Source organism: Syngnathus scovelli, chromosome 13 (genome assembly GCF_024217435.2).
Source record: "Syngnathus scovelli strain Florida chromosome 13, RoL_Ssco_1.2, whole genome shotgun sequence".
NCBI classification, from domain to species: domain Eukaryota; kingdom Metazoa; phylum Chordata; class Actinopteri; order Syngnathiformes; family Syngnathidae; genus Syngnathus; species Syngnathus scovelli.
The window spans coordinates 4,097,762-4,118,508 of NC_090859.1; the positions used below are offsets into that span (position 1 = coordinate 4,097,762).

The following is a 20,747-nucleotide window of genomic DNA, read 5'->3' on the forward strand; positions in this document are numbered from 1 at the left end:
ACTTGATTGTACAATTACCCCCCCCCCCCCCCAAAAAAAAAAAAAAAACATGAGCATGTCATGCAAGCAATGTAATGTAGCTGCTTTTTGCGTGCCTCTGAGCATGAGTGTTAGTGAATTGGGAGCATTTCTTTGATTTTTAAATGTTGTCATTGTACATTTTGTAGTAATATTGGTAAACTACTTTTATTTTCTCTCCTTTGTTTCTGAATATTATTGTTCTGTTGGTGAATGCTTTTAGATGTTGTCTTTGCTTGTGTAACCTTGTGGCTTGTGTATTAAATGTGCTACAGTATATACTAAATAAAGCTACTTTGCCTTACATACTCCATCTTTGTTACATTTGTTTTTTAAAATTAACAGATAGGCCACGGTATTCTTAAATGAGGTAAAAAAAAAAACAAAATCATGTGGATGTAAAAATAGTTTACTGTAGGATACCCACTTTTCTCCCACATTCCAAAAACATGAATGGTGGGCCGATTGACCGCTCCAAATTGTCTGTATGTGTGAACACAAATAGTTGTTCGTCTACTAAACCTAACCCAAAAACCCCAGAAAAAACCCACGCAGGCACAGGGAGAACATGCGAACTCCACACAGGAAGGACCGGAGGTGGAATTGAATCCGCACCCTCCGACCTGTGAGGCGAACATGCTAACCAGTAACTAACTACTTTTTTAAAAAAGGACAGATCCAGGGATGAGAAAGGCAATACGCCTTACGCTGCCCATACGCTGTCACGGTGGGCGGGGGAATGCCCGCGAGAGTCACAGTGGCTAACGTTGCCCGCTCCGCCCCATCCATCCATCCATCCATCCATCCATCCATCCATCCATCCATCCATCCATCCATCCATCCATCCATCTTCTTCTGCTTATCCGGGGGTCGGGTCGCAGGGGCAGCAGCTTCAGGAGGGACTCCCTGACTTCCCTCTCCCCAGCCACTTCATCCAGCTCATCCCGGGGGACCCAAGGCGTTCCCAGGCCAGCTGAGAGACATAGTCTCTCCAGCGCGTCCTGGGTCGTCCTTGGGGTCTCCTACTGGTGGGACATGCCCGGAACACCTCCCAAGGGAGGCGTCCAGGAGGCATCCTGATGAGATGCCCGAGCCACCTCATCTGGCTCCTCTCAACGTGGAGGAGTAGCGACTCTACTGCGAGTCTCTCCCGGATGACCTAGCTTCTCACCCTATCTCTAAGGGAGAGCCCGGGCATCCTGCGGAGAAAACTTATTTCGGCCGCTTATACCCGGGATCTCGTTCTTTCGGTCACGACCCATAGCTCGTGACCATAGGTGAGGGTAGGAGCGTAAATCGACCGGTAAATCGAGAGCTTTGCCTTTTGGCTCAGCTCTCTCTTTACCACGACGGACCAGTACAGAGACCGTTGCTGTAAACTGCCGACGCTGTACCGCTCCGCCTGTCGATCTCGCGCTCCATCCTCCCCTCACTCGTGAACAAGACCCCAAGATACTAAAACTCCTCCACTTGGGGCAGGATCTCATCCCCAATCCGGAAAGGGCATTCCACCCTTTTCCGATCAAGGACGATGGACTCGGATTTGGAGGTGCTGACCCTCATTCCGACCGCTTCACACTCGGCTGCGAACCGCTCCAGTGAAAGCTGGAGATCACGGCCTGAAGAAGCCAACAGCACCACGTCGTCTGCAAAAAGCAGAGACGCAATGCTAAGGTCCCCAAACCGGACCCCCTCAACGCCTCGGCTGCGCCTCGGCTGCGCCTAGAAATTCTGTCTATAAAAATTATGAACAGAATCGGTAACAAAGGGCAGCCTTGGCCGAGTCCAACCCTCACTGGGAACGAATCCGACTTACTGCCGGAAATGTGGAACAAACTCTGGCATCGGTGATACAGGGACCGAACCACCCTTATCAGTTGGCTCGGCACCCCGTACTCCCGAAGCACCATCCACAGAACCTCCCGAGGGACACGGTCGAACGCCTTCTCCAAGTCCACAAAACACATGTGGACTGGTTGGGCGAACTCCCATGCACCCTCGAGGATCCTGCTGAGGGTGTAGAGCTGGTCCACTGTTCCACGGCCAGGACGAAAGCCACACTGCTCCTCCTGAATCCGAGGTTCGACCTCCCGATGGACCCTCCTCTCCAGCACCCCTGAATAGACCTTACCAGGGAGGCTGAGGAGTGTGATTCCCCTGTAATTGGAACACACCCTTCGGTCCCCCTTCTTAAAGAGGGGAACCACCACCCCAGTCTGCCAATCCAGAGGTACTTCCCCCAATGTCCACGCAATGTTGTAGATGCGTGTCAGCCATGACAGCCCCACAACATCCAGAGCCCTTAAGAACTCCGGGCGGATCTTATCCACCCCATGGGCCTTGCCACCAAGGAGTTTTTTTTAACTACCTCAGTGACTTCGACTCCAGAGATTTGAGAGTCCGCCTCAGAGTCCCCAGGCCCTGCTTCCATAATGGAAGGCGTGTAGGTGGAATTGAGGAGGTCTTCGTAGTATTCTCCCCACGGACTCACGACGTCCCGAGTCGAGGTCAGCAGCACGCCATCCCCACTGTAAACAGAGTTGACGTTGCACTGCTTCCCCCTCCTGAGACGCCGGATGGTGGACCAGAATTTCCTCGAAGCTGTCCGGAAGTCATTCTCCATGGCCTCGCCAAACTCCTCCCACGCCCGGGTTTTTGCCTCAGCAGCCGCCGAAGCCGCATTCCGCTTGGCCATCCGGTACCTGTCAGCTGCCTCCGGAGTCCCGCAGGCCAGAACGGCCCGATAGGACTCCTTCTTCAGCTTGACGGCATCCCTTACCGCCGGTGTCCACCAGCGGGTTCGGGGATTGCCGCCACGACAGGCACCAACGAACTTACGGCCACAGCTCCGGTCGGCCGCCTCAACAATGGAGGCGCGGAACATGGTCCACTCGGACTCAATGTCCCCCGCCTCCCCCGGGACATGGGAAAAGCTCTGCCGGAGGTGGGAGTTGAAGCTCTGCCTGACAGGGGATTCTGCCAGACGTTCCCAGCAGACCCTCACAGAGCGTTTGGGTCTGCCAGGTCGTACCGGCATCTTCCCCCACCATCGGAGCCAACCCACCACCAGGTGGTGATCAGTTGACAGCTCCGCCCCTCTCTTCACCCGAGTGTCCAAAACATGCGGCCGCAAATCCGATGACACAAATACAAAGTCGATCATCGAACTGCGGCCTAAGGTGTCCTGGTGCCAAGTGCACACATGGACACCCTTATGTTTGAACATGGTGTTCATTATGGAAAATCCGTGTCGAGCACAGAAGTCCAATAATAGAACACCGCTCAGGTTCAGATCGGGGGGGCCGTTCCTCCCAATCACACCCTTCCAGGTCTCACTGTGTTAGGTTACGGATTTTAGTTATTGATCTGACTCCAAATTGCGATCAACACTTAACACATAAATTGCTATGTCCTAATCCACACACTGGTGCACCTAACAATTGTGCGAGTTCGTTCTGTCAAAGAGAAGACCAGTAGATCAATCAGACCAAATTTACCAATTGTTTATTCCTGACAAAGGAACTAATACAGGCCTGGGTCCCGGGTCCCTCACACTAAAGCTCGTGCGTTTTTGTGACCACCAAAAGACGACACATTCTTCCGGGTTGCCCAGTTTTGAAGAAACACAATATGAATATTAAAGGATGCAAAACATTGTGAGATGATTGGTCGATGGCCATCTCCTCCCCGTCTCGGTGTTATCGCTGAGGTCAGGCGGTTGGGTTTTCCCCGCGAAGCTCAACCACCTGGACGTGATGTTGTTCTCGTTTCTCACCGACCTTGAGGTGTTCTCGTCCGGTACTCCCTGTCTGGGCCTATTCCACAACACTTCGAAGAAAACAAGTTCATGCAGTTTGCGTGCACATTCATCGCCACCCACCAATCCACACGAGCACTCCAATACTAGATATTAATATGATTATAAGTTTAACACAACCTTAATAGATATGTTTGCAAACTGCCGAAAGCACATTTCCCTTTAACTGTCATTGCCCACGTGAGCATTGAAGTCACCCAGTAGAACGATGGAGTCCCCAGAAGGAGCGCTCTCCAGCACTTCCTCCAGGGACCCCAAGAAGGGTGGGTACTCTGAGTTGCCGTTTGGTGCATAGACACAAACAACAGTCAGGACACATCCCCCCCCACCCGAAGGCGGAGGGAGGCTACCCTCTCGTTCACCGGGGTGAACCTCAATGTGCAGGCGCCCAGCCGGGGGACAATAAGTATACCCACACCTGCTCGACGCCTCTCACCGTGGGCAACTCCAGAGTGGAAGAGAGTCCAGCCCCTCTCGAGAGGGCTTGTACCGGAACCCAAACTGTGCGTGGAGGCAAGTCCGACTATGTCTAGTCGTAACTTTTCTGCCTCGCACACCAGCTCGGGCTCCTTTCCAGCCAGAGAGGTGACATTCCATGTCCCAAGAGCCAGCTTCTGCAGCCGGGGATCAGACCGCCAAGGCCCCTGCCTTTGGCCGCCGCCCAGCTTACACTGCACCCGACCCCTTTGGCACTTCCCACAGGTGGTGAGCCCATAGGAACCCCCCCATATATAGTATATAAAAAAAAAAAATTCTCAACGGATTCACACGATTCACGCAAACACTTTAGATGGAAAACGTAAATCCGCGGAAAATTCTCATCCCTGCAGATCGAAGCGAAGTCAGTCAAAAGCCAAAGAACGATCATGGTGGAGATCGAAAACTGGCAGAAAAGCACACTTTAGTAGCGACGAGAGAAACCCGTTTCTTTATTCCCGTGCTGAGTCACAAGTAAAAAGCGGAAATGACGTCTATTTGCACCGTGACGTCGATGTAGGTCGCAGGTTCAATGAGAATATTTAAACGTGAGTAACTCTGTCTGTTGAGACATGTAAACAGGTTATTTCAATCGTTTCAGACACCCAAATTCTGATTTTAACCCAAATATTGACTACATGTAAATATAGTCTATGACAATCAATGTTAAAGAAAAAGATACGTCAAGAGTCCATGCAACTCAAATCAGGGGATCCACGTGCGCTGCAGTGTTTAACCTGATGATGGCGCCACACAGACAGCTTTTTCTCGAACTTCAAGCTTTCCATAAACGTACTTTTTCCGAAATAACGATGAAGACATGGAGAAAGTTTTAGTAGACACCCATTTATACGGTTTATCCACAAAAAAAAAAAAAACATGTTTTGGTGGGTGAGTACTTATTTTTAATAGTGTAACTGTTTAGTCTCTGGCATGATAGCATGTTAATACGTGTAGGCCTGCATTAATTTTAGAATGAGATGTTAAAGCATTTCTCTGAGCCCAGCGCTATCTCTGGCCATGTTGTTGTAAACTGCCTTATAAACCATCACCACGTCTAGGGCTGATGGTCGAAGTTTAGGGTCTTCTGCCTTACATGCCTTATGAATTTGAAAAAGATGGAAGTGGATCAAATCCGCTCCAGCCACTCTTCCTATCAGGAACTGTACCACATCTGGGATCTTCCAGATATCTGTCTTTTCATCATACTCATGCATGAGATCATCTGAAAAAGGCTTCCCTATATTATTGAAAGGCCATAGCTGCTCAGGAGCCACAAAAATACCACTAAGCTCCCTGTGGCCACATTTGACCCGCAAACCCCTGGATAAGTCCACTTCAGGTAGTGCATCCAGGTCATTCACCACCAGGTGAAAGTCATTTGTGAGCAGAAACTGGGAGAGAGTTTTCTCCAGGGTGTTGGAATCACACATTACCCTCAGACCAGCTGGACTGTTGTGGAGGTAATGGAGGATGGAGACGTAGTCTATTGCCAACAACAGCCGCGTCTGCCAAATGTTGCGATGTTTTTGCTGCTCCTGGGCCAGAATTGCGTTCAAATTGAGAAGTGAGCCCAGTGGATGGTACTCTGTGACAAAGGTATGGTCTTCAAGGCAAAACCCTACCAACTGTACCACGAGGGGACCCTGCAATGCCTTTAACATCAAGAATCCGTGGAGAAAATCCTGAGAGTAATTCAGAGACGACAATTTGGACACAGCAACCTTTTGTCCCTTCCATTCTGCCAAGTAGACCTAAGGGGGAGAAAAAAAAAAAAACACATGTAAGAGTTTGGGACTACCATGTATCTTACATAACAGAACTTGAGTTTGTTTGATAACTGAGTAACATCAACTTTTAGTCTAGAATTATCTGCAGCTCCCCAACATCTGTCTGTCTGATATGAGATACTGGAAGAAGTATGGGACCTAGGATTTTAATGTACCGTATTTTCCGCACCATAAGGTGCACTTAAAAGCCTTTAATTTCCTCAAAAAACGAAGGTGTGCTTCCGCCACACAGAGACGTAATACACTGGCGTAATGTGTAGACCTGATGTAGATCAGGACGTTAAACCAATCAGAGGACTGTACATTACACGTAGAGTATGTACCTCGGCCGCCATTGATAAATAAATACTATTTAAGCAAAGAGCATTAGGACCCTCTAAAATGGCATAGACAAAGAGACATGCTTACGAGGCACAATTAGAGCTTTCTGGAAAGCCAGGATCATTGCAGAAGAGCAACTTTACGACGATGAGAGGGGACGTAGCATGTGTAACGGCGGACTTGCCCAATTGTTTAATTTGGATACAGAAGTTGCGGATTTTGATGGTATTAATATCAATTAACAATGTGAGTACAATACAGTACATGATTAAGTAGTGGAATTAAGTACAACAGAACTGCCTGCATTGCTCCTGTGATTTCCCCCCCCCCCCCGTAATTCATGGCATGCACTAATTACAGAAAAGCCCCTGAATTGAGTCTGTGCCTTTTAACTCGAAGCGCCTCATAGTGCGGAAAATATGGTACACAAGATTGCGCAAGTATTCACTCACCTATTTTTGTTCATCTAAATTACATCCCATTCTTAAGCCATAGGGTTTATCGTGCCTTTGCAAATATAATAGCGTCAATACTATGGGAAGACTTTCTTTCTTTTCTTTCTTAGGAATGTGGTTAGAGGATTTTTTAGGAAGCACTGTATATTAAAGTCAAGTCAAAGTCAAAGTCAGCTTTATTGTCAATTTCTCCACATGCCAAAGACACACAAAGAAACCGAAATTTCGTTCCCCCCTATCCCACGGTGACAAGACATGGCTCACAACAGACAAACAAGTAAACAAGTATAACAAAAGCGTGCTGAATAAATAATGAATAAATAACACAACAATAAATAAATAAATAAGAGGAGCAGAAAAAAAAAAAAAAAGGAGCAAGTGCGCGTACAGCAGACATTCCCGAAAATAGCGCAACAGTGCCGCTACGCAGAAGGGGGTAGCGAGTTCAGGGCAGCACAGTGGTACACTAGTTTGGTCATTGTAAAAACAGATGTTTTCAAGTGTCTTATTTTGTATTGTATTATTTTACATCATAAGTCTGCTCTCATAAAGGACTACAGAAATCATAATGTTTATGATTATGATTGAAAGGCTGAACTAAAAGGATTTGGACAATTTCAGGGTTATACAATGGTCATAAACCAGGGGTAGGAGACCCTCGTCCCACAAGAGCCGTATCCTGTTTTCCAAGATGCCTTGCTGCAACACACCTAATTCAAAATAGTATCAGGATCACATCAGGTTCCTAGCATGGGTAGGTAACTCCGGTCCTCGAGGGCCGGTGTCCTGCATTTTTTCTTTGTCTCCCTGTTGCAACACACTTGATTGAAATGATCGGGATTGTTATCCAGCTTCTGCAGTCCATGATAATTATCAGACCACAGAGCTTGCTGATCATCTGATCAATTGAATCAGGTGTATTGGAGAAGGGAGGGACAAAACAGGCAGGATATGGCTTTAGGGGAATGATTACTCTATACCAGGGGTCACCAACACGGTGCCCGCGGGCACCAGGTCGCCCATGAGGACCGCATGAGTCGCCCGCAGGACTGTTCTAAAATTAGGTCAAATAGCAGCACTTGTCAGTGAGCTGCATCTACTTATTTTACAGTCAAACCTCGGTTTTCGAACGTCCCGGTTCTCGAACAAATTGGAATTCGAACTAAAAATTCTAGATTTTTTTGCTTCGGTTCTCGATCAAAATTTGGAGGTCGAACCTCGCGAGATGAGCCGGAAGGACCTGAGAAAACGCGGCCCGGATGCCAACTGACTCCGTTGTTATTGTATTTTCGTTATTTTGACGATTGTATTAACCCCTAATCATGCCTCCAAAGAAAGCAAGTGGGAGCAGTAAAGCCATCCTAAAACACAAAGACGCTCTTAAAGCAATGCGACAGTGAGCACCCGGCGCGCTGCGGTTGCACGATCGGACCAAATTAAGCTCCCTGTGCACTGAGGTCCAGTTAAATTTTGGAAAGTACATCAGGACTTTGAAAATAGTTTCTAAATTTCAGCGACGGCTCTGTCACAATAATGCGACCAGCGCAGTGCAGTTGCGCGGTGGGCGACGCGCTACGGTTGCGCGTTCGGCGGTACGCGGCAGTTGCGCGATCGGACAAATATGCGCAAATGAAAAAATGCTTAAAAAAGGCGGGGTTTTTTTTGTGTTGAAACGGATTAATTTTTTTTCCATTATTTGTAATGGGAAAAATAGATTCGGAATTCGACCGATTCGCTTCTCGAACCACTGGAGCAGATTGTGGTCAAAAACAGAGGTTTGAATGAATTTTTGCTATTCTTGTTAAAATCACACTTACATGTGAACTGGAAATGACAATAATAACACATAGTGAAAGCCAAATTGAGCAAATTGGCTATTTCAGAAGTGTGTGTCAGACTGGTAGCCCTTTGCCTTAATCAGTACCCAGGAAGTAGCTCTCGGTTTAAGAAAGGTTGGTGACCCCTGCTCTATACTAAAATAGTTGCCAATTAATTTTGGAAGAGAGTGTTGAATGAAATGAATTAAGATTATTGGTTAAATGGCAAGCGAGTTGGCTACTGGACTTCATCTGTCAGAGGCCTCAGGTGGTGCATGTTGGCGACAAAATCTCCGCCAGCATCACGCTGAGCACGGGGGCCCCCCAGGGCTGCGTGCTCAGTCCATTGCTCTTCACCCTGCTGACGCATGACTGCACTGCGACCTACAGCGACAACCGCATAGTGAAGTTTGCTGACGACACGACTCTGGTGGGTCTCATCACGAAGGGCGACGAGACTCGGTACAGGTCGGAAGTTGACCTTCCGACCACGTGGTGCAGGGACAACAACCTCCTGCTGAACGTCAATAAGACCAAGGAAATCATTGTTGACTTCCGGAAGGGTCACACAACACACCTGCCGCTGATCATCGACGGTGCTGTGGTTGAGAGGGTGAGCTGCACCAAGTTCCTGGGGGTGCACATCAGTGAGGACCTCTCCTGGTCCGCAAACACCTCGTCACTGGCAAAGAAAGCTCAGCGCCGCCTGTACTTCCTGCGGAAGCTCAGGCGTGCATGTGCTCCACAGGCAGTCCTGTCTACATTCTACCGTGGCACCATTGAGAGCGTCCTCACCAGTTGCATCGCTGTCTGGGGTGGTAACTGCACTGAACAGAACTTGAAGGCCCTGCAGCGCATAGTGAATACGGCTGGTAAGATTATTGGTGCTTCGCTCCCCTCCCTGAAGGACATTTACACCTCCCATCTCGCCCGCAAGGCAACCTCGATTGCCAGAGATGTGAGTCACTCGGCTCACTCTTTGTTTGACCTTCTGCCCTCTGGGAAGAGGTACAGGAGCCTGCGCTCCCGTACCACCAGACTCGCCAACAGCTTCTTTCTCCAGGCTGTTAGGGCCCTGAACTCGCTACCCCCTTCTGCGTAGCGTGCGGCACTGTTGCGCTATTTTCGGGAATGTCTGCTGTACTTGCTCCTTTTTTTTCTGCTCCTCTTATTTATTTATTTATTGTTGTGTTATTTATTCATTATTTATTCAGCACGCTTTTGTTATACTTGTTTACTTGTTTGTCTGTTGTGAGCCATGTCTTGTCACCGTGGGATAGGGGGGAACGAAATTTCGGTTTCTTTGTGTGTCTTTGGCATGTGGAGAAATTGACAATAAAGCTGACTTTGACTTTGACTTTTGAGTTGACACAATAAAAGAGACAAAATGTTTCAACTACTACTGTACCTTCTTCACTGCTCCCTGACCGATGAGTTTTAGTTTGCGAACTTCTGCCTCTATGAGGGGACAGTGCAGCCAAGGGGTGCAGTTCTTCATCGTTGGCATTTTAAAGTGTTGAGCAACACAACCCGTATGGGCAGTGACTGGGTGTCCACCTGACTCATACACAGAATCCAAATACAGATAGATCAAGACGTTGCTGAGGAGTAAAGCTGCAAGACAGATCACCACCACAGGAGTACTCTGGTACAATGAAGTGTTGCATCGACGCCCCATGTTGCACTGCAATCAAACAAGGAAACAAAGAAATAAATAACAAGATGGAGCAAATTCAAACTTCCAATAAGCTGCAGCATCATAAAGAGCAAGTGGAGATAACTGTACTAAGTTCATCTTGTTTTTCCTTTTTAATTACTTCACTGGTTCTTTTATATCAAACAAATTATTTAATTATTTAAATTATAAAAGGCCAGAGTCATCCGCACTCAAGAAAACAAACATCAGCGTTGGATCAGGGAGGCCATTGAGATCTGCAAGCGGGGCCCAAGGACCATCAACAGGGATGAGGGAGCCTACATGCTCTCTACAACCTGGAACAGCATCCTGGAGGGGTGAACGGACAGCAGAGGGCGTGACTCACCTGTCAAATCTGACAGGTGAGCCACGCCTTCATCCATCAGCTGATAAAGACGCGTCACAACCACATCGGTGACACTCTGATGAAGGTGGAAGAACCCGCCGAAATATGTCAGGTAATGCACCTACTAAAATAATTTGTCTCATATAAAAGAACCAGTGAAGTGAGCAAGTGTAGATGTGCCAAACAAACCTTTATAAAATGTTGGGATTTAATTTGTTGTGAAGGTATTTTTTAAGAACAGCGGTTTTGAAAAATTCTACAACATCAGACACATTGTGTAGTGCTAACAGTTACAATTGCTAGCCGAAACAAACGGAACTATATGTCTAGTGGTTAGCTTTTGAAATATATCAATTTATATTAACGTTTAACGTTTGAAATTTTATTATATTTTGTTAGTTTATGTTTAAAAGATAAATCAAACTTCCAGTTTCAAAGCCTAACTTATAATAAGATAACAAAACGCAGGGGGGAAACGGGAGAACGGAGTAACTCATGCAGTCATTGAAAAATATGGAGCAGAGCTATCTGCGATGCGCTATCAGCAATAGAACCAAAATAAGTGTGCTGAAACTTGTAAACCCAATCAGATAGAGCAGATCTATCTGCGATGTGCTATGAGCAATATAAACAAAATAAGTGTGCTGAAACTTGTAAACCCAATCATCTGCACAATGATCTGCCTTCTTGAATTAGCACAGTTTCAGAAAGGTAACCGACGTAACTCCACACAAATTTTAACTTACCTAGAATCCCGTTGTGTTACATAGTACTCACAACACAGGTAAAACATCTACGTACGACCCACTTGGTAACTATTGACACTGAAGCGTTTAAAAAAAAGTTGCGTTCCACTGACAGGAAACCGGAAACAAAGCACCATTTCCTGTAAAACCTTCACAAGAAAACCAAAGGCTATGTATGGCTTCGCATTTGGTGGGGGATTTCTTTGTTAGAATAGGCCTCTTTGGCACTTGTGATTAGCTAAGTAGCTTGAACTATGCCTTTATGGCGCTGTAACATTTCTCTTGCTTTTACTGGATTTCCCTTCTCTATGACACTCTTTGCACACATGTAGAACTTGATCTCAGTTAAGACTACAAGGTCACACATGATCACACAGGCTTGGCAAAGTCACTCCCTTGCAGGAGGGTGGCCAAGAGTAGTAAACAATAGAAACCTTGTAAGTGGGAGTTAGACCTTCTTCTGCAATCTCGCAGAGAAGGCTCCAAAACTGTGTATCGATCTTTCTGGCATACATTGAATAGTTAAACTGAGAAGGCAGCCTTCTGGTAATAGCTATTGCAGGAAATGGGGTCAAAATACAAAAAGTACTGCCTAGCTACAAAAACAGATATGCTCAAACCTCATTGAATAAAGTACATAAGCAGACAAGTATATTCACATATTAAATAAATAAAAGAAACATTTTAAGCATATAATTATACCTACACACCAAATCAATAAAGAAGACATAACTACATATTTTTGATAAGTGGTGATGAGAAAGGTTTTTATAACTTTATGATCTGATATATATTTCTGAGCACTTTAAAATAACAAATGACTTTTGATATATTGCCTAAATAGCTTAATGACCCTTAAGGAACTGTGTAATGCATGCCTGATGTTTTTTCTCTGAATCATGGACACGGCCAGAGTCGTCTTGACCGTTCAGTACTTGATTGTATCTTATGTTTAGACTAATGCTAGACGCCAGTTTTTGATTACCACTGAACGCTCTGCACAGAGGGAAATAGTTTGCCTAACAAAGAAAAGATACGGTTGGAAGCATGATTAAACTAAGAATAAGCAAAGACATGATGTATCAAAAGAACAGCAATAGATTAATGATGTCACAGCCAAAAGCTAACATCATTTCGTACAAAATGACAAAATTAAAAGAATGAGGTACGACAGTGTATGTCCAAGATTGGAGAAGAATGTTCACAGGAAGGTCACGTGGAGATAAAACCAGCAGGTGCCAGAGGGAGCCAGCCAAGGACTCGGCCAAAGATGATCGCCAAGGCCGGAAGACGGGATGGAAGACAACAGCCCCCACCCGAGAACTCGGCCAAAGATGATCGCCAAGGCCGAAAGACGGGATGGAAGACAACAGCCCCCCTCCACACACACACACCAACAGCCCCCCACCTACACACCGAATCGCCCATAACCAGCACCACTCCCATGGAAGCAGACTCTCCTTCGAACTTGCCCCACCCCGAAGACTCATCACCCATCAATCTCGGCCCACAATGTCCTACTGAATATAAAACTGATCTAACAACCTTGGACGTTGCTTTTTCTGAATGGAGACTTTCCGCTCTTGAAGGGCCCAGCGCTGTATTGTACTTTCCTGAAAACAGAGCTTTTTGAACAAGTATTGTGATTGAACTCAACCAATCTGTGTAAGTTTAATTTCGGCTTCAGTGTCTTTGCATTTTCCTAAATCTGAAGAAATCAAACGAGCATGCAGTGAGTAAATTGGATAACAGGTGATTGGCAAAGGCTTTTGCCGTGAGGCGCAGATAACGCGCTCCCTAAATTGTGGACAAAATCCAACACTATTAGTATAGCGAGCATAACTGGGCCAAGAGCTAACATTTAAGGATTATTATTTGATTTTTTTTTGGACGGGTGTGTTAGGGCCAAAAATATATGTACAAATAACATATGTATACATCTTTCGGCTTCTCCCGTGAGGAGTCGCCACAGCAGATCCCGATGACTTCAAATGTGTGCCTTTTACATTGCTTTTATTTTGAAATTGTAGGAACCCGGACACATTTGTGCATGTTTAGTTACTGTCAAGTTAAATCTGATGGGCATGACCTAAATTGCCGATTTACCGTCATAATATACAGTCGATTGGAGGATATCGGCGTGTAGGTAAGCTACCATTCGTATTTTCAAAACCTTAGTAAAACTGTCTGACCTAGCACAGAAGAATTCTTATGTGGCCAACGATGGATTACATGTTAATAATAGTCTGTTATGGCATTTTAACCTGTTTAATGCTATTTTGTCTACCATCATAAGAAGTTACATCGACTTGGTTTATTAATCGCATTTCAAATGGCATTGCTTCTATCAGGTTACACGCCCATGCGATGGGTTTGGATGGGTTTATTAGCGGGTATGTTGCAAGAATTAAAGATGGCTATTTTGTAGCATTAAGTACCATCCTGTTTATTTGAGGTGTGACATGTCAGAAATAGCATTTGCAATTGATACATCATCACTGGTTAACAAATTCAATTCAAACCAAACAAAGCGTTTAATATTGAAGTTATGACTATCTCAGCCAATATAATTTGTTGTTTATTTTGTAACCGGATGCATTTTCAGGTTAGCTACATGTTTGCTCGGCTATGTATTATTTTAGCACGAAATTGAACCATAGTGCTTCTCCATCGAGATACAGGCGTGATAATTTGCTTGTAGAGTGTGTAATCGGTAGGTTTGTGATTGTGTTTACTCGTGGATTACGTGCTGTGTTCCATGATCGGACTCAGCTCTGTTTCCATAGTTTCCTCCCGTCATATCCCATTTGAATGTGATGTCAGAACATACTGTGCGGTTCAGTCTCCTCCTACCCCTCATTTCCACTTCACTGTTAGGGATGAGTCACACACTGAGTCACGCTGATCTGTGCTTCGTCGATTATTGCTATTATCAGTGGGTTTGGTCGAAAATGTCGCATTCATTTGTACGTCCATTGATCACTTTTGTTTGCTGGAATTACCAATTACCACAACCACTTGTACCGAGCTATAGCGTACAAATTATACACACATCCCCCCCCCCCCCCAGCTCTACATACGCAGTAAGTACAGATCCACTCACATTATGTGCAACGTTGTGCTCTAATTGCGCTGCCAAAAAAAAACCCACCTGCCTTTAATCTAAAGGTGTATTTTTTGGTACCGTCAAATATTTACCAATTGTTGTGCATTGCATTTATAAAACACTGCCAAATAAAACGAGGATAATAATCATTTTACATAAATACCCATCTGTCACTCCAAACTGAGCGTCATTGTCTTTGTAAAGATATATTTTCTTAAAGTTATCTTTACAAAGCTTCAGCAATTAATACACTTATACTGTAAGTTCTATACAGGAGGGAGGGATGAATGGATAATAGATGGATAGATAATCCAATGAGTTAAACATTTTACTGTATCTCTGTAGATTGAGCTATTATAATGAATTGAGAAACCAGTAAGTAAAATGTTTTACCTGGTTAAAATTAAGGAGGATACCACATTTTTGTCAAATGGATACCAGTATGTTTCATCAATTCATGAGAACTCACTAACACCATTACCAAGTGTTAGAGATTTGCTCACTCCAACTTATTTTGCAAGAACCACACGGGAGACAAGTAAGTCCTTTTAGACACCTGCAGGTGGAGAGTCCATTCGTCGCTGTGCGTGCACCGATGTTCGAATGGAGGTCTGAAGTCTCCCAACTGCAAGGACATATTTATTAAGAGAAACAGAGTGGGGGGAAGAGCAGACTGAATAGGAAGCCCTTGTGCTTTAGTCAAAACATATCAGGGGGTGTTTTACGACCTTGTGTAGGATGAGACAAGGTAGGTTATTTATTACCGGTTGCATTCCAACATAAAAACCCTAACATCTCCCTCCTGTTTTATCATATGATTATGCCACCGCAAACAACCAAGACAAGTAAAAAAGACAGATATCTATAATGAAGAAAGAAAAATAGTAAAAATAAAAAACAACAAACAATGATAGCAACACTTTGCAGTGAAGATGAGGTATTACCTTAATACCCCAGATCAAACTTATTGTGTAAGCGAAAAACCTGCTGGCCAGATGTTATTAGCAGGAAAATTCTCACACGGTCCGTCTGCCTTAGGCGACCAGAATGCTATCAATAAAATAATAAAAATAAAAACACAGAAACAGTACATCAGTGTATCCATTACTTGCGAAGCATATTTGATGGTCAAATCAACAAGTTTCCGTAAAACATGCTCAGCAGAACAGCATCTACGCAATCCACGTCTCATTATCATTATCACATCTGTCACGTCTAAGAAGTTGTATATGTGCTCGTGTTTTCGTCAGCTGATGATGTTCTAGTCTGTAGGTGTGGTCTGTCACACACACTGGCCATTTATGGATGCCATTCTCTAATCTTGCCCCTCTTTTCGTCCATAATTGAATTTCACTCTATGGACTTTGTCGCTGCACATCTTTAAAAATGTTTCAGTGATTTAATCTGCTTCTCGTGTGTATAAAATTTGAAGTGTCTTTTGCGCTGCAGCTTTGTGGAATCCGTCTGCAAGGTTGTTACCTCTTGACTCCTTATCAGTCTCGTGTGTGTGTGTGTGTGTACTGCACACGTGCACATAGCTACTTTTCGTGGCAATTGGACTGTTTTGACAACTAGCTTAGCAAGTAAATGGAAGGCCTCCCCGAATGGGGAGCGACTCAGCTAGCAAATGATTTGACATTTTCACTTTCTTGTAGTTTCTTTAGTTACTTTTCAATCGTTTTTGTCAGGCCGGGAACAAGGCGAAGGACTCGGATGCAGAGTCGTTTCTATCTTGGATTTATTCCAGCAAGCACACAGAGCGAAAGTACAAATCAAATCGCCTCTTGCGAGGGAAAACACGTGGCAAAAAGTACAAACAAAAGGTGTCGCACTGAGGCGAGTCAAAAGGCTAAAAGTACAAATCAAAACGCCTCTTACGAGGGAAAACGCGTAGCAAAAAGTACCAACTAAAGGAGTCGCACTGGGGCGAGACAAAAAGGCGATGGAGACCAAGGCACAAACAAAGGCGTCGCTCGGTGGCGAGACAAAAAGGAGGGTTCTTTCAGAGAGTTCAGGCATCAAGGGATCGCTGGTGGTCGGGACGAGGCAAGACACACTGGCACAAGACAAGGGGAAGACACAGACTAAATACACACAAAAGGGCGGGGACACAGGTGATGACAATTAGTATCGATTACGCAGGTGCACACAATCGGGATCAGGGAAGACAAGACAACCAACACCGAGGAAGGAAACACAAACTGAACCGGAAGGAACGACAAAATAAAACCGGAAGTAAAATTACGACATCGACGAGACAGAAACCCGGAAAAATAAACGCGACCGCATGACAGAACCCCCCCCCTAGGGCCGGATCCCAGACGGCCCAGGAGCCCCAGGGTGAGCCGCATAAAAGTCCTCAAAAAGTCCCGGGTCCAAAATATAACTAGGCGGCACCCATTGCCGCTCCTCCGGCCCATAACCCTCCCAGTCCACCAGGTACTGCCAGCCCCGGCCTCTTCTGCGCACATCCAATAGTTCTTTAACGGTGTAGGCCGTCCCACCTCCCACAGTCCGCGGAGGCGGAGGGGGCGCAGGATCTGGCACCAACGGACTGTCCACCACCGGCTTGACCTTCCCAACGTGAAAGGTGGGGTGGACTGCAAGGGACCTGGGCAAGCGGAGACGCACCGCGGCCGGGTGCACGACCTTGGCGATGGGGAACGGACCCACGAAGCGAGGCGCCAGTTTCCTGGAGTCCCCCCGGTGGGGAAGATCCTTGGCGGATAGCCAGACACGTTGACCTCTCTGGTACACGGGCGCCGGACGTCTCCTCCGGTCAGCCATCCGCTTGACCCGGTCCCCCTGTCGGACCAGCGTGGCCCGAGCCGCCGACCAGACGCGACGACAGCGGCGCACCAAGGCGTGGGCTGAAGACACCGTCACCTCCGGCTCACTGTCAGGGAAGACAGGGGGCTGGTAGCCATACACACACTTGAAGGGGGACATACCTGTAGCCGTGGTGGGCAGGGAGTTGTGGGCATACTCCACCCAGGAGAGGTTCTTGCTCCACGAGGAGGGGTTCTGGGAGACCAGGCAGCGGAGACTTGTCTCCAACTGCTGGTTAATACGTTCCGTCTGTCCGTTTGCCTCCGGGTGATAGCCTGACGTGAGACTCACGGTTGCCCCTATGAGCCTGCAAAACTCCCGCCAAAACCTGGATACGAATTGGGGCCCTCTATCGGAAACAATGTCTTTCGGGAACCCATGAACCCGGAATATGTGGTCCATCATCACGGTGGCCGTTCGTTTAGCGGACGGGAGCTTGGGCAAGGCGATAAAGTGAGCCATCTTTGAAAATCTATCCACCACTGTGAGTATGGTGGTTCGCCCATGCGAGGTCGGAAGCCCGGTGACGAAGTCCATGGATATCTCCGCCCATGGGCGCGAAGGAATGGGTAGGGGATGCAGCAACCCCATACGGGCGCCGTGGGAGTTCTTATTCCGGGCGCAGACGGGACAGGCTGCAACGTATTCGTTGACGTCTGCCCTCATGGAGGGCCACCAGAATCGCTGCTGGATTACAAACAGCGTTCGGCGCATGCCCGGATGGCAGGAGAGTCTGGAGGTGTGAGCCCAATGGATGACTTGGGATCGTAATTGAGCAGGGACAAATAGTCGGTTCTCAGGGCAACCACTAGGGGGTGGCTTGTTACCATTGGCCCGCTGTACCCGGCCTTCGATAGGCCAGGTCACTGCTCTAACCAGGCAATGAGAAGGCAGGATGGTTTCGGGCTTCTTAATTTCTGGATCCGAGTTGAAAACACGGGAGAGGGCGTCAGGCTTGGTGTTCTTGGTTCCCGGTCTGTAGGACAGAGTGAAGTTAAAACGATTGAAAAAAAGTGACCAGCGGGCTTGGCGTGAATTCAGTCTCTTAGCTGACTTTATGTATTCTAAATTTTTATGGTCTGTCCAGACCAAAAAAGGCTGCTGTGCTCCCTCTAACCAATGTCTCCATTCTTCTAATGCCAGCTTGACTGCCAACAGTTCGCGATCCCCCACATCATAATTCTGTTCGGCGGGCGTCAGCCGTCGAGACAGGAACGCGCACGGATGGAGCTTGTTGTCGCTATTGGCCCTCTGTGAAAGGATGGCACCTACTCCTTGATTGGAGGCGTCCACCTCCACCACAAACTGCCGCGACGGATCAGGAAGCGTGAGGATGGGACCGGTGCTGAAACGGTTCTTTAGCTCCTGGAAGGCCGCCTCCGCCTCTGCTGACCAGCGGAAGGGGACTTTAGGAGACGTGAGCGCGTGCAAGGGAGCCGCTGTGGCACTGAAGCCCTTGATGAACCGCCGATAAAAAATGGCAAAGCCTAGGAATTGCTGCACCTTCCTGCGTGAGTCAGGGGTAGGCCATTCCGTTACCGCGCTTACTTTCGCCGGGTCCATCTCTACCTTGCCCGGGGCTACGATGAAGCCGAGAAAAGAAACGGTGCTCTTGTGGAATTCACTTTTCTCGGCCTTTACGTATAGTTGGTGGTCAAGGAGTCGTTGCAACACCGTCTCGACGTGAACCCTATGGGTCTTCAGATCTGGGGAATAAATCAAAATATCGTCCAAATATACGTACACAAACCGGTCCAAACAGTCTCTCAAAACATCGTTTATCATGGCCTGAAACACAGCGGGAGCATTGGTGAGGCCAAATGGCATGACGAGGTATTCAAAATGTCCTCGATGGGTGTCGAACCCTGTCTTCCATTCGTCCCCTTCCCGGATGCGCACCAGATGGTAGGCGTTGCGCAGATCTAACTTTGTGAACACCCGGGCTTGCTGTAATTGGTCGAACACGGTCGACATCAGTGGGAGCGGATACCGATTCTTGATGGTGATCTGATTGAGGGGACTATAATCAATGCAGGGACGTAGGGTGCCGTCCTTCTTGCCCACGAAAAAGAACCCCGCCCCCGCAGGCGACGACGATGGTCGAATCAGAGGAGTCTATATATTCATTCAAGGCTTGCTTCTCAGGTCCCGAAAGAGAATAAAGCCTCCCCTTGGGTATAGTTGAACCCGGCAGGAGGTCAATGGCGCAATCATACGGACGGTGGGGAGGCAGAGAGGTAGCCTTGGCCTTGCTGAATACCTCGGCCCATTGGTGGTAACACGCAGGGACCCCGGTTAGGTCTGGGGTTGGCGCGTCTGGAGCAGGAGGCACAGGGCGCGGGTTAGACTTGATACAGGAATCATGACAGTCGGACCCCCATCCCGTTATTTCCCCTGATCCCCAGTCTATAGCGGGGTTGTGGCGTTGAAGCCATGGATACCCGAGAATGAGAGGGTTCATTGGAGAGGTCACGACATGTAGCCGTATGTTCTCCTGGTGGGGACCAATTGACAGCGAGACTGGTTCTGTTATGTGAGTTATCTCAAAGAGTGCCTGTCCATTGAGTGCCTTGGCTTTCACGGGAGTGTTCAGTAGCTCAGTCTTTACCCCCCACCGGCGAGCAAATGCCCAGTCTATCAAGCTTTCGTCCGCTCCGGAGTCTATTAATACTTCGAGTTCTATTTCTCTTCCCAACTGTGTAATCCTGCCCTTGGGGAGCACTCGCCCCGGGGACAGAGCCGCAGAGAAGGCGCTTACCTTCAGGGTCCTCCTCACTGGACAGGAGAGAAGGAGGTGTCCGAGCTCGCCGCAGTAGTAGCATCTTCCCTCTCGGCGCCGCCGTAACTTCTCCTCCTCTGTTAACTTAGCTCTGCCCAACTGCATCGGTTCTGGCTCCTGGCGCTGCCGATCCCCGTACAGCCTGGAGTGGTGAACGTCAGGGCCGGCTACTGGGACGAAGGCGGGGGCGTTGCTGCGTCGGTGCTTCCTCCACTCTTGCAGCCGGTTGTCAGTGCGGATAGCCAGAGCGATGAGGGCGTCGAGGTCGGTGGGAAGGTCTAAGGGGATTAGCTGATCCTGTATGGGTCCAGACAGGCCCCGGAGGAAGATGTCATATAGTGCCGCCGCGTTCCACCCGCTCACCGCGGCCAGCGTGCGGAACCGGATGGCGTAGTCTCCGACGGTGTCTTGTCCCTGGACTATCTGACAGAGTTGGCGAGCCTTGTCTCGGTCAGCGGAGATTGGATCGAACACCGTTCGCAGGGCCTGGATGAAAGCGGGGAGAGAGCGACAGGAGATGGAATCCCTGGCCCATTCCGCGGTGGCCCAC

At 47.5% G+C, this 20,747-nt stretch overlaps 3 protein-coding genes across 7 annotated transcripts in view; 1 reads left to right on the top strand and 2 right to left on the bottom strand.

Moving 5' to 3' along the window:
• Window positions 1-20,747, bottom strand: part of dpm2 (dolichyl-phosphate mannosyltransferase subunit 2, regulatory) — a 258,461-nt gene that overhangs the window by 64,111 nt on the left and 173,603 nt on the right. The window lies entirely within an intron of this gene.
• On the bottom strand, window positions 3,506-11,639 carry pomk (protein O-mannose kinase). Its single transcript, XM_049738565.2, has 3 exons — window positions 11,484-11,639; window positions 10,104-10,379; window positions 3,506-6,066 (listed from the first exon to the last, which is right to left on the bottom strand). The coding sequence occupies exons 2-3, from the start codon at window positions 10,371-10,373 to the stop codon at window positions 5,296-5,298; spliced, it is 1,041 nt and encodes a 346-aa protein (XP_049594522.1). The 5' UTR covers window positions 10,374-10,379; window positions 11,484-11,639; the 3' UTR covers window positions 3,506-5,295.
• Window positions 10,795-20,747, top strand: part of pam (peptidylglycine alpha-amidating monooxygenase) — an 88,550-nt gene continuing 78,597 nt past the window's right edge. For 3 of the 5 annotated variants that reach the window (XM_049738445.2, XM_049738448.2, XM_049738449.2), the window contains exon 1: window positions 11,700-13,629. The gene's annotated coding sequence lies outside the window, so the exon portion shown is untranslated. The other 2 variants (XM_049738446.1, XM_049738447.1) reach the window with 2 other exon arrangements.

What these genes read in the sequence shown, in the direction of transcription:
- pomk (XM_049738565.2), bottom strand. Translation starts at nt 10,373, where the DNA reads ATGGGGCGTCGATGCAACACTTCATTGTACCAGAGTACTCCTGTGGTG. An exon ending in GTCAGGGAGCAGTGAAGAAG is followed by an intron (nt 6,067 to 10,103) that starts GTACAGTAGTAG and finishes TCTCCCCCTTAG; the next exon opens with GTCTACTTGGCAGAATGGAA.